Source organism: Watersipora subatra, chromosome 10, assembly GCF_963576615.1.
Source record: "Watersipora subatra chromosome 10, tzWatSuba1.1, whole genome shotgun sequence".
NCBI lineage: Eukaryota > Metazoa > Bryozoa > Gymnolaemata > Cheilostomatida > Watersiporidae > Watersipora > Watersipora subatra.
The window spans coordinates 58522205-58535809 of NC_088717.1; the positions used below are offsets into that span (position 1 = coordinate 58522205).

At 42.9% G+C, this 13605-nt stretch overlaps 1 protein-coding gene across 1 annotated transcript in view; it reads left to right on the forward strand.

Moving 5' to 3' along the window:
• The first annotated feature begins 7831 nt into the window (after positions 1 to 7831).
• LOC137407272 (DNA repair protein RAD51 homolog 2-like) overlaps positions 7832 to 13605 on the forward strand; it is a 48719-nt gene continuing 42945 nt past the window's right edge. The window contains exons 1-3 of the mRNA XM_068093877.1: positions 7832 to 7890; positions 11648 to 11715; positions 11894 to 12033. Of these exons, the coding sequence (XP_067949978.1) occupies positions 7832 to 7890; positions 11648 to 11715; positions 11894 to 12033 (267 nt within the window). The remainder of the gene's footprint in view (positions 7891 to 11647; positions 11716 to 11893; positions 12034 to 13605) is intronic.

The following is a 13605-nucleotide window of genomic DNA, read 5'->3' on the forward strand; positions in this document are numbered from 1 at the left end:
AGCTTAAAATAAACAGCATTTTTATCAACGCTGTTTATTTACCCTATTTACGAGCTAAATCGGCCATAAAAACGCCAAACAGCCGTAGGGTTAAATAAATATAACATGCATTAACATAAAAACATGGAAATAAATTATTAAAAATAAAAGTCATACAAAATAAAAACAAAAATCCATCTGATTGTTCCTAAAAGACCGCTCAGTACGTAACAGCGGTTCTCTGTTGGATTTGTCGTTCCTTGGTAGACTAAAACTTTTCGTAGTAACTTTTCGACGAAAACTAAAACTAAAGTTTTCGTAAACTAAAATCTTTGACATAGTGCGTGCGGGCTACACGTACGCACATCGTAGTGCGATATAAAAAAACAATAGGCGACGACTACTACATAAAATCCTGCTAAAAGCCACCGACCATGCGACTTCGATACAAAATAATTACTCTTGATGAATTGATCGTTTTATTATGATTTTATTGGTAAAATAAAAACTCATGGAAAAGCGTTTAACAGATAAAAAGGTGCTTTTAAAAGCGACAAAGCTAGTTTACGATTAGTAGAATTTTAATTTAGTTATATTGGCAAATCTGTATTGTAAAGTTGTTAGTTGGTTTTATGTACAGCGCTTGAGCTTACATCTTACATCTTCTTCATAGAACGTACTAGAGCCGGTTGCGGCGAGCGGCACGCCTCATATGTTGAGCAGTCGTTAACACTAGATAATATTGTAATTTATTGCCATATTAGCAATTGATTGTTTATTGTTGATGTGATGTACAGTTGTTAAATTCACGAACAGTCTTTGGTAAAAAGCTGTTGTGATAAACAGACGTTCTTGCATATATAGTAGGAGGATCGCCTCTTCCAGCAGCTCGTGTGACAGTCGTACTAACTTGGTCCTGCATTAATTCATCATAGGTGATAATTAATGAGTTGTGATTCTATTCAGAGGAGAGGAGTCGCATTAGCTGTTGTATAAATGTGCGTACTCACATGTGGTTGAAGCAAAGAAGAACTCTCTCCAAATCCCCCGACGCCTTTATACTCGCCTTGACTTCTTGTACCTTTCCGTAACCTCTCGTACCTTCCCGTAACCTCTCGTAACTACCTGTAACTACCATGACCTCGGGCATTAGTGTAGCCCGCGGCCCACCAGCTCGATTATACAACATGCCCTTTTTCTTTTTTTGTATGGGCCACTAACCTTCCAGAAATACATTGGAACTCATTCACCGACTCACCTTGCTGGTGAAGTTTACCTTACGCTTTAACCCAGGTCTTCGTCCATCAACACATCCTGCGTACCATCGCTCTCGAGCAACCCTGGGCTGCTGTCGTACTCGGCCGCACTACTCTCCTGATCTCCTCCACCTCCTTCACCACCACCGTGACCTCCTTCACCACCACCGTGACCTCCGTCACCACCACCGTGAGCTCCGTCACCCCACCGTGACCTCCGTCACTACCACCGTGACCTCTGTCACCACCACCGTGACCTCTGTCACCAACAACACTGCCTCCACCAATACCACCACTACTCTCAACTGGCTCGGAAACTGGTAGTTGGGCCGGTAACGACTCCTCAACCTCAGATTCCGCCCCTTCCATCTCGACCAAGCTCTCCCCAGTCGAGACGGGCCTAACAGGCATCCTGTGGGAAGTCTCCCCCTGGGCCGTAATCGGCTGCTCAGGGGGTGGCGCCACAGAGCTGGGAATTGGTATAGGCCCAGACCTATTTACCTCGGCCTGACCCTCCTTCGGTGCAAGCCTACTACCCGCAATCTTCCTCTGAACTTCGGCCAACTGCTCAATGGCCGCCCTGAATGCCTCTGCATTCTCAAACTCACTGACCGCTGCCCTGCGCTCGGCAGCCAGTCTGACCAACTCTGTCTCGAACTTCCTACGTACCTCCGCCTCCTCTCGCTCAATACTAGCGATCCTCTTCCGGCAACCTTCCATGTCCATCATCCCATCACTGGTCACGTCTGCTAAAAAAGAGCTCACCTTCCCCATAATGGGTACTGGTGCAGCAACTTGCCTAGCACCGCCACTCACCTCAGCATAACTCCTCACCTTCCTCTGAGGCGCTGGTACTTCCTCACTGCCCTTCCTTTTCCCTGCCTCCGTGCTCACTGGACCACCTGTACCTCGGCGGGGGCATCCACTAACCGCATGCTCGGTCTCGTCACAGCACTGGCAGATGGGTACCTTGCAGTCCTTCTGCCAGTGTCCCCTTCTCCCGCACCTCCTGCAAGCATTACCAGGGCAATTCACCGCCAAGTGATCTCGCTTAACTCTGCAGATCATGCACCAAATCTTACCGCTACTGCCATATACCACAGGCTTCTTAGCCTCACTACCGTCCTTTCTCTCCTCCACTCTCTCCTCACTGCTCTTCCCCGGTCGTCCGTCACCACTGGCATCGCCACTTGAACTGCTTTCCATTGAGATTGTAGTTTTGATGAAATTTCTTTGCAACAATCTGCAACATGGCAACCATCTTTTAACAACGGTTAATAGTAAAAACTATCTTTATCTAGCCGGGGTTTACTGACCCGACCACTCCTTGTAACTGTGCTTTTGGCTATTGCCCCTTCTCTAGTACCCTGCGAGGTTCGGGTATCTCGACTACTCACGTCGGGATCCCCACTGGCTAGGCCACTTCCAACCGTGGCACCGGGTGGTTCCTCCGATTCATCATTTAAACCACCTATTCTCTCCCCGCCTACACCAGGCCTAGGCTGGTTGTCTACCCAGTACTGCGTTTCACCTTTCTCACTATCCTCAAACAACTCACAGAAATCATTAGGGATGTTATGGTTAGCACCCTGACTACCGGTGTTAGTATCGTTAGAGGAACCCCAGGAGAGATTGTTATTAAGAGGAAAAAGATGTTTCTCATTTCTCCTGATCTCACCCGAACCAACCCGTATCCAATAACTCTCTGGTGTACTGTCCCTCCTTACCACCGTACCTGCTGCTCCTGTGTCAGTAGGCGCTTTCACGTAGACGACCTGTCCTGGCTCTAATTCCAGCAATTTTGATACCCTATGCTGGATATCCCAACTACTTTTCAATTTCAACTTCCTTTCCCTTTCTCTACTTTCGAACTCCTCGTAATTTACTTCCCCTTTACTGCTCACAGCCAAATTCGATTTAACCGCTCTGCCAAACATTAGTTCCCCGGGTGAGTACCCAGTTGACAAAGGGGTTGTTCTATACACTAACAATGCCATATCCTTATCCCGCTCTTTTTTCCACAAACTTTTCACTGTTTTAACTGCACTTTCTGCCAAACCATATTCTGCGGATATCGAGGGCTACTAGTAATTACCCTGATACCGTACAAATCTGCAAACTTTCTAAACTCTTGACTATCATAACAAGGCCCGTTATCTGACCGCAGAATGCTAGGAATACCGAATCTAGCAAAAACTTTCTTCATAACCGCTATTACCTCCCTAGATGTTTGAGCGTTGATGTGCAGTGCCTCAATCCACCTGGAATAGTAATCAACTATCAACAAATATAACTTGCCATCTAATACAAACACATCACTACCGAGTACTTCCCAAGGCTTTGTTGGCAACTCATATTCAACCATGGGTTGGTGCTTTACTGTCCCATGGATGACACAGGTATCACATTGCCCTATGAACTCATAGATATCTACGCTAACTCTTGGCCACCAGAAGTGGCACCTAGCTCTCCGACGACATTTATCAATTCCCTGATGCCCAACATGACACTTCTCTAGATACAACTTTCTCATAGACCTAGGTATGTATACCCTGTCTCTAAAATAAAGTAAACCATCCCGTACAGTAAGCCATTCCCTTGCACTATAAAGCTTTAGAAGCTCACTGCCCAAACTTTTGCCACCTCTCGGCCAACCTTCCGTAACAAATTTCAAACATTCAGCAGCCTCGTCATCTTTCAACATTTCCGACCTTAATTCCATCGTTAAACTGTCCGTAAAATTGTCAGTAGTCACACTGCTAACTACAGCAGTATTTACATCCTCACTCCTACCCATTTCATTTTCGCTGTCCAACTTGCCATTAGGTCGGCTCAAAGAGTCGGCCAAATACATTTGCTCCCCGGGTGTATGAAATATTGTGTACTCATACCTCATACCTCATTAACCTCATTTTAAACCTCTGAACCATGACTGGTAAGGCTGACAAGTCCTTCTCACCTAACAGTGAAATAAGTGGCTTATGGTCAGTCTCAACCTCAAACTTTCTGCCTACTAGATAGTAGTCAAACTTCTCATATGCCCATGTAATTGCCAATGCCTCCTTCTCTATCATTGCATACCTTTCCTCTGCCTCAGACATTTTTCTCGACGCATATTCCACTGGCTGCCACACATTACCCTCCGTCAATTGTAGCAGTACTGCCCCTACTGCGTTTCTACTGGCATCTGCAGACACCCTATGCCTCCTACTCAAATCAAAGGCACACAAAACGGGTGCTTTAGACAAAGTTATCTTAACCTTCTCGAAAGCCTGATCCTGATCTGGACCCCAATACCACTGTGATCTACTCCCTGACACCTTATATATAGGCGTGCACAACTCTGCCAACTCGCTACTGAACTTGCTCAAATAATTTACCATCCCTGTAAACCTTCTAGCCTCAGTTTTATTAACCGGCGACTTCAAGTCTAGAACTGCCTCTACTTTACATGGGTCTGGCTTAATGCCAGCCGCACTAACCAAATGGCCCAGAAACTTAATTTCACTTTTTCCAAACTCGCACTTATCCTTCCTTAACGTCATACCTGAACGCCTGATTTTTCCTAGCACCTCCCTCAACCTTGACCAATGTTCATCTGCATCCCTTCCATATACTAGGACATCGTCCATTAAGCATACTACTCCCTTCATGCTCCCAATAACTTTTTCCATTGCTCTCTGGAAAAATTCAGGAGCTGAGGAGATACCAAACGGCATTCGATTGAACCTATATCTACCCCAAGGGGTGATAAAGGTCGTCAATGACTTTGATCCCTCCTCCACCTGAACTTGCCAAAACCCTGAATTCGCATCTAAGTTCGAAAACATCGTCCCCTTAAACAACTCACTGAGCAGATCTGAAATCTTAGGCAAAGGGTAAACCTCTCGCTTGACAGATCTGTTCAGTCCAGTTAAATCAACACACATCCTTATCTTCCCCTCAGCCTTAGGCGCTATAGTTAGCCCTGAGCACCACTCAGTAGGTTCTTCAACCTGCTCAATCACTTTATTTTCCAACATGTTATCTAACTCCTGCTTAGCCTGCTCTCTTAAACCTGCTGCTATAGGCCAAGGCGAGTACAGCCTCACTGGCTCTATACCTTCCTTCAACTTAATCTTAAAGATACCTGGCATAGTGCCTAGACCTTTAAAAACTTCCCCAAACTCCTTTATTGGGTCAAACTCGCTGTTGCTCACCGCGTTGACTACAGCCAACAAATTCAGCTGCCTCAACTCGGTTATACCCAACAAGTTTGTCCTAGATCCCTTCATCACGTATACCTCTGTCTCCATAAATCTATATTTACTTTCCAACTGAACACCTGCTTTACCGACTACTCTTAGCTTACGACCATCTATTCCCGCCAAAACAGTAGATGGCTCCTCTAGCCGTAGGTTCAGCCTTTCGGCCGTCCCCTCGGTTACAGTCGACACCTCTGCCCCAGTATCAAACGTAAATTCAACGTTCTTCCCATTGACCTTCAAAACCTGTACAATTCTCCTTTCTAGTCAACTGTCATCCTCATACTTATTCCTAGAACCAGAAAACCTAACATTTCTGCCCTTACTACTATCTTGGTACCCTTCATACTGGCTCATCGCGCGCCTCTCCTTATACTTCTCCCCCTCAAACCTATCCATACTGTTGTCCCTGTACCTGCCAAATTTGTCTCTAATCTCGCGGGGGCTTTCTCGGCCCCTGTACCTCTCCCTACTACTGTCCCTGCTACCATATCGCTCGTAGCTATTATCTCGGCTACCTCCTGACCTCCTGCTACTACCTCGCCTGTCATAACCTACTTCTCTCCTATCCCTACAATAACGGGATACATGTCCTCGCTGTCCACAACAAAAGCATTTAATGGAGGGACAACTCCTCATCTCATGCCCACTACGTTTGCAATTGTAGCATACTCTACCTTCACTGCCTTCTCTACTGCTTGCTCTATATCTAGAGACATGCCTCTCCCTGCTATTATCTCTATACTTTCTACTGTCACTGTCCTTGTTATACTCCCGGCCTCTTGTCCCATATCTACTAGTATCTTGCTCTTCACTACCATAATACTCTCTACTACTCCTAGGGCTACCCCTAGGGGAAGATCTACCTGCTGAATCATAACTTCTATTTCTATCATTACTCCTGTACTGCGCTCGACTATCAAACTCTGATACCTTTGCTACTTCTTGCTTAACCTCACTCTTTAAATCGGTACTTCTACCCTCATTTCTCAAAAATCTATCAGAGTTGTTGGCCATTTCACGAGCCCTCAATGCCTCCTGCAATAACGCCCAAGTAAGATTGGCATTCTTCATTAACTCTCTGCTTACTTCTCTATCTCTCAACCCGTTAACCGCCACAATAAGGGCAAACCTTACCCTATCATTATCGTTAGTCACCTCTGCATATCTGCTCAAACTCTCTACCCGTTGTAAAAATTCTCTATCACTTTCCCCAAGTGTCTGCCTAGCCGTAAGGAACTTATGCCCCTTTACGAACATACTCTCTTGTCTACCATAATAATCCTGCAAAACCTCCACTGCCCCTTCATAAGTAAAATTTACGCCGTCTACGTCAAACCCTGCACCCCTCAATACTTCTCTACCACTGTGCCCAATAGCTCTCAATAGTGGCACTAACCTACCTCTACCTCTCATAATAGGTCGTCTATCGCCACCTTCACCTTCATAACCTCTTCTCTCAACAGCACTCTCAATACATAAATTCATCTCCTCTATGAATCTCTCCCATGACCCATCACCATGCTCTCCAAACACCAGCTTCGGAAACCCACTCTCCATCTCTACCCGACACAATATATCTCTTGCCACCAATTCACTCTACCCCACTCGTATGAAATTAGTGTAATTCCCACCTCCGAATACGTAATAAATATTTACACCTCAACAACACCGCTACTTCACCGCTACAACACCTCACAACACCACCCTAACTCACGTCACCTCGCCTGCACGCCCGTGAAAGGGTCTATTCAACCGTTTAAACTTACCCCGCAACCAGAAAAATTATCGCTAATGTTAACACTCAAAGAAAAAAATCAAAATTTTGTCAACTGCGCCATGTTGTATAAATGTGCGTACAAATGTGGTTGAAGCAAAGAAGAACTCTCTCCAAATCCCCCGACGCCTTTATACTCGCCTTGACTTCTCGTACCTTCCCGTAACCTCTCGTACCTTCCCGTAACCTCTCGTAACTACCTGTAACTACCATGACCTCGGGCATTAGTGTAGCCCGCGGCCCACATTATACAGCAGCTCGATTATACAACATTAGCAGATTTTGTCTACCGACCTTCCGTCTTTCACATAGTGTTTGCTTATTTAAAGTATCTAAAGCTTTGGTGGTGCTATCTCTTCCTTTCAGTTTACATATAAAATGTAGTGCGTTGTTTTGCACCATTTCAAGTTCATGTTGTAGTAGCTTAGTAGAAGCAATACAGCCCCCCAGGGGGCTGTATATCATTGGTAGAAGGGTCCCACACAGTGGAGGCATACTCAATATGTGGCCTGCAAAGACTAGTATATGCTAAGAGTTTGGCCTTTTCAGGAGCTTCATATAGCACACGCTTAATCATGCCTAACTGCTGTCTCGCCCTTCTGGCTTTGGAGTCTATATGTTTGTCAAACTTCAGGTTAGATTGTAGGATAACACCTAGGTATTTGGTTTCTTCAGCTATTTCTAATTGTTCAGTGTCTAGGAAGTATTCAGCTGAGGGAGAGTTATTTTTGTCATTAAAAACCATGACAGAGCACTTAGATACATTAAATAGCATTTTCCATTTGTTAGCCCATGATTCCAGGGCATTAATGTTTACCTGAAATCGTTGTTTATCAGCATGGCAATTTACGGGTTGGTATATCAAGGTGTCATCTGCAAATAAACTAATATTACAGTCAACTTGCTGGGGCAAGTCATTAATATAAACTAAAAACAGTGTGGGACCTAGCACTGATCCCTGTGGAACTCCAGATGTCACAGCTAGTTCATCGGATTTGTGTCCATCAACTACCACCCTTTGTTTTCTGGCCATTAGGAAGTCATGTATCCACATAAGAATTTTATCATCTATGTCAGATATACTGGATAACTTGTTCATCAAGAGTTGGTGAGGTACTTTGTCGAAGGCCTTTGCAAAGTCTAATACTACGGCATGAGTGGTGTCTCCCTGGTCGGTGCTGCGTGCAATATCATGATAAGTACTACACAGCTGAGTTTCACAAGAAAGGCCTTGCCTAAAACCATGTTGTCTACTGTGCAGTACTTTATCAAGTTTATCATTGAGGTGATGTAGAATAATGTGCTCCATGAGCTTACAAGGGATGCTTGTCAGTGAAATTGGCCGGTAGTTGTTTATTTGGTTGTATGCCCCACGCTTGTGGAGTGGTGCTACATAGCTAATTTCCATTTGGTTGGTAACTTGGATGTTTTATATGATTCGTTATATATATATGTGATACATTTGGCAGTCATTATTGGATCAATTGTAAGGTCTTCCTTTCTCAGTCCATCTGGACCTGGTGATTTTCCATTTTTTAAGCTATATAATAATTTCAATACGCCCTCATAAGTAATGGAGATGTTATCGTTATCACATTGTGTACGTTGATTAATCGGGGTAAGTTGATCTTCAGTACAAAATTGTTTATGAAAGAAACTATTGAGCAGGTTTGCACATGTAACTGGCTCTTCAGTAATGGTGTCATCATTGTCAATAAGCTTCATAGCTAGTTTGGTGGAGCTTTGCATCCATTTTAAGTGACGATAAAAAGGCTTACTAATTCCCGATTCCAGAGGTTTACATATTTTATTGTACAAGTAACTTCGTTTAATTTCTCGAAGTTTATGTTTACCAAGCCTTTCTTCTTTGTAACGCTTGAGATAGAATGGGTTTGATGTTTTCTTAAACAGATTGTAAGTTTTTCTATGTTTGTTGACTAGTTTCCTAGCTTCTTTATTAAACCATAAAGGCTCTTCCTCATTTGCCTTGTATTATTTTGACTGGGACTGTTTTATTGACCGCATTTATTAGTTGTTCAGTAAACAGCTCCCACATTTCTTCGACATTGTGCATTACACTTAGTTTAGCTTGTGTAGGAAACAGAAGTTCCTGAAAAAGGTCAATGTCTACTTTTTGATAGAGCTTTTTCGGTTGCATATGCACACGCTTTTTCGATTGGCTAAGTTGTATGTCAGCAGTGATAATGTAGTGATCACTAATACCTGGAGTAATTATTTCCGCATTTATTTCTGATGGATTTGTAGTGCAGATAAGGTCTAGAGTGTTTCCTAGGACATGAGTAGAGTCATTGATAATTTGTAACAAGTTATTTTCATCTAGGAAAGACTGAAACTGCTGATGTAGTGGGGGTCCTACCACACAAAGTTGTCGTCAGAATAGTCACTTTTAAAATCACTGTCGTCACTTTTAAATTCACTGTCGTCACTTTTAAAATCACTGTCACCTTTTTTTCAAGTTGGTAATCAAAACAACCTCTTTCTTCACATTCGTTATTTTAATACAAATATCCATTCTGGTGGCACTGGGTTGCGTTAAAAACCTGAAACTTGCTCAGTTTGAACTTCTGCTAACCAAAAGCATGGCTCAACCAGCAACCTTCACAAACCTATTAGTGATGTTTGGGAGCGTTGCTGATTACTCCGCGAAGAGTGACAGCCGTCTTAGGTTTTTAGGGCTACATTTCTTGTACTGAAAATAGACCGAGATTGTCTTTAATAATCACTGTCAGTCATAGACTTGGAAATGGATTTGCTGTCAATGTCGTGGCATTACATTGCTGTTTACTTTAATTATTTGGCAGTCTATAAATGCTGGGCCAGATGCTTCAAACCAAAACTAGTGAAGTTTCGGTTGAACGTGTTGATTTTTGGACAAATATTAAGTTAGTAAAGGTACGGCTACACGTAACAAATTTTTCGTTGGTTCTAACTGAAATCACGAAATGATTGAAACACACAGAATTATTCTGCGCTGCTAGAATCGTGCTAGCGAGCACGATTCCAGCAGCTTTTGCAGTTAGTATAGTCCAAGAGACTTATAATTACACACAATAAAAGTAAAAGTGCAATTCAACATAGTACACACGATGCAACTGCTTAGATTGCGTTATTGTATGTATTTATTGTTTGGACGCTATAGCTACAAATTGTTTATTTTTTAAGTATATTTCCTTTTTAGCAGCAAAAGTTTTGTAATAAAAAATGTTGCGATCTTTAGCGCAATCAAGTCGGTTGCATTGTATTTACTATGGTGAATTTTCTCAATATTTTTCTTGTGTGTCGCATTATGTTCTCGGACTACATATATCTTAAAATTTGCTAGAGTCGTGCTCGCTAACTAACAATAGCGCAACTTAAACAGTTACATCGTGTGTTCTATGTTGAATTGCTTTGGTACTTTTATTGTGTGTCGCGATACATGTCTTGGACTATACTAATTGCTAAAGCTGCTAGAATCGTGCTCGCTAATAATTTGTTTAATCTGTTAAAAGCGTTTTGTCGACGAACTCGGTGGGCATGCACAGCTCAAATAATTCTGTGAATTTCGACCGATTAATTCTGCGTTTTTCGTGATTTCGGCCAGAACTCTGAACCAACGAAAAATTCGTTACGTGTAGCCGTACCTTTAGTAATCCCACTTACACAATCATCGTCACCTACATTGATAAATGGTCGTCTCGTCTGTCACTTTTTAAATATCCATGTCGTCGAGTCGTCGGAATCGTCACAAAACATGGGAGGACCCCCTGTAGTAGCTTATATTGAGTATTTGGTTTAATAATACCCTGTTCTCAGTCAAACCCTGGAAAGTTCATGTCACCAACAATCAAAATATGGTCCTGTGGATATTTGTTAAATACATAATTAATTGAATTGAGCTGTTAATTGTTATTCACTAGTGTCGAACTTGCTGCCATTTTACTGCTAGATGTTGAAAGGTTGTTCTTGTATAACTTTAATTCGTTGGTGGTTCGGTAATAAGTTATTATTGAGGATTAAACTTCTGATTAAATTGTATTCATGCAATATTCTTCTATCATCGTAAAACAGATATAGAAAAAACCAAGGAATTGTGGTAATGCAGAGCTATCGTCCTCGAATAAAAACAATATACATGTATGAAACTATGCTTGTTCTAGAAAAATTGGAAAAACTGTAATAGTATTTGGTGATTGTCTTATCAATACACAAGAGTAGAAAACTCTGAACAATATCAACATAGTCTGCTTATTACAATCACAATTTAAGTGAAGGTGTAGATTGTCTGTTCAACAGTCCCCCTCAATCCATACCGAAACGAGTGATGGCTGTTACATGCTGTGGATTAGCCAGTGGTTTGGTCATACAGTCTGCGACATTGTCATTGGTAGGTACATACTGGAACTCAACATGTTGTTCTCGGAGGAAGTGGTAGCGAACATCTATGTGCTTGGTACGGGTATGTGAACTTGTATTCCCTTTGGTCATCGCTAGGGCTTCTTGGTTATCGGTGTATACGGGCTTTCAGGCTGGGACATATTCATTTGGTTGCAGAAAGATCGAAGATAAAGTAGCTCCTTGACTGCATCTGATAGTGCCATGTACTCAGCTTCACATGATGAGAGAGCTACAGTGAGTTGCTTTCTGGATTTTCAGCTTAGTGGTGCAGTATCCTTTCCGAGCTTCAAGACAGCCAGTGGTAGATCTTCTATCGTCTGCGTCTCCGGCCCAATTTGAGTCACAGTATCCGGAGAGTATTCCATCAGAGGGTTTGAAGGTGAGTCTAAAACGTCTGGTCGCCTTCAGGTATTTGAATACTCTCTTGATAGCTGTAACGTGTTGCGGTCCTGGCTTGTTTAAAAATTGGGATAGTTTAGACAGTATCCAGCTTAGGTCCGGTCTAGTGCCGGTCATAAGGTATATCAGGCTACCAATAGCTTGGCGATATGAAAAACCTTGGTCTAGAACTTGCTGGTGTTCATCATCAGTAGCTTTCATGAGTGTGCCTTGCTTATCAGCAGGAGTACCGTTGGGTTTGCAATCTGTCATGTTGAATCTCTCTAGGACTTCATCAGTGTAGCGCTCCTGAGACATCTGGTAGCTTCGATCTCTGAGACGGGTGAAGTCTATGCCCAGGGACCATTTGAGTTCACCTCTGTCATCCATCTTGAATCTGTTCTCCAGTTTGCCCTTCACACGTTTGATGACCTGGCTGGACTTTCCAGCGACAAGTATGTCGTCGACCCAGAATATAATGTAGATGTCTGTGCCGTCCGAAGAGGTGTAAACACAAGGGTCATTCCTGTTAGCTTGGAAGCTTTCTGACTTGAGAAATTCTGTGAGAGTAGAGTGCCAGTTACGGCCACTTTGCTTGAGGCCGTAAATGGATTTTTGAAGATGGCATGAGAGGGTTTTACCATCTGGATCTGTTTGTTCAAACCCAGGAGGTAATTGAAAGTAGATATCTGTATCGATGGGGGCCTTTAGATATGCTCCTTTGACATCTAGTTGGTGTATCTGTAGTTGCTGGTTAGCTGCTATCTGTAGGAGAACCCTGATAGATGCGAATCTGGTGGTTGGTGAGAATGTATCAAAGTAGTCAATTCCATGGACTTGGGAATATCCTTTGGCAACATATCTTGCTTTGTATTGAATTTCATTGGCTTCTTTGCCTTGGTTCAGTGTATATACCCATCTGCCTTTGGTGAGCATACGGTGAGATGGGAGCGGTTTGATCTCCCAGGTTTTTGCTCACATAGTGTGTTTATTTTTTTATCCGTAGCCGTTTTCCAGTTCTCCCTATCTTGTAAATCCATAGCTTTTTGGTATCTCAGCGGTATTCTTGCAATATATGCATCTTTGTCATCCAAATAGTAGTCTTCTAGGTGGCACGGACGTTGACGCCGCCTTTCAGACTTTCGGAGTCCTGAATTCATTGCGTTTTTGTCAGAGTCCGCGCAGGTTCTTGTGTTGTGACATTTGTTTCATCACTTCTACCATTTTGATTTTAAGCGGGTTCTTGTGGCATGACTTCTTTTGAGTCATTTCCACCGTTTTGGTTGTGTACGGGTTCTTGTGGCATGACTTCGTTTTAGTCATTTCCGCTGTTTTGATTTTGTGCGGGCTTCTGTGGCATGACTTCTTTTGAGTCATTTCCGCTGTTTTGATTTTGTGCGGGTTCTTGTGGCATGACTTCTTCTGAGTTATTTCCGCAATGTTGTTGTGTTTCTTTGAAAAGTACGTTACGTGATGTGAGAATTCTTCCATTTGATGCAAGTACTAGGTAGCTCTGCAATTTTATGTTGATACCAAGGTAGATGCCGCTCTGGCCACAGTCACCTAACTTTGG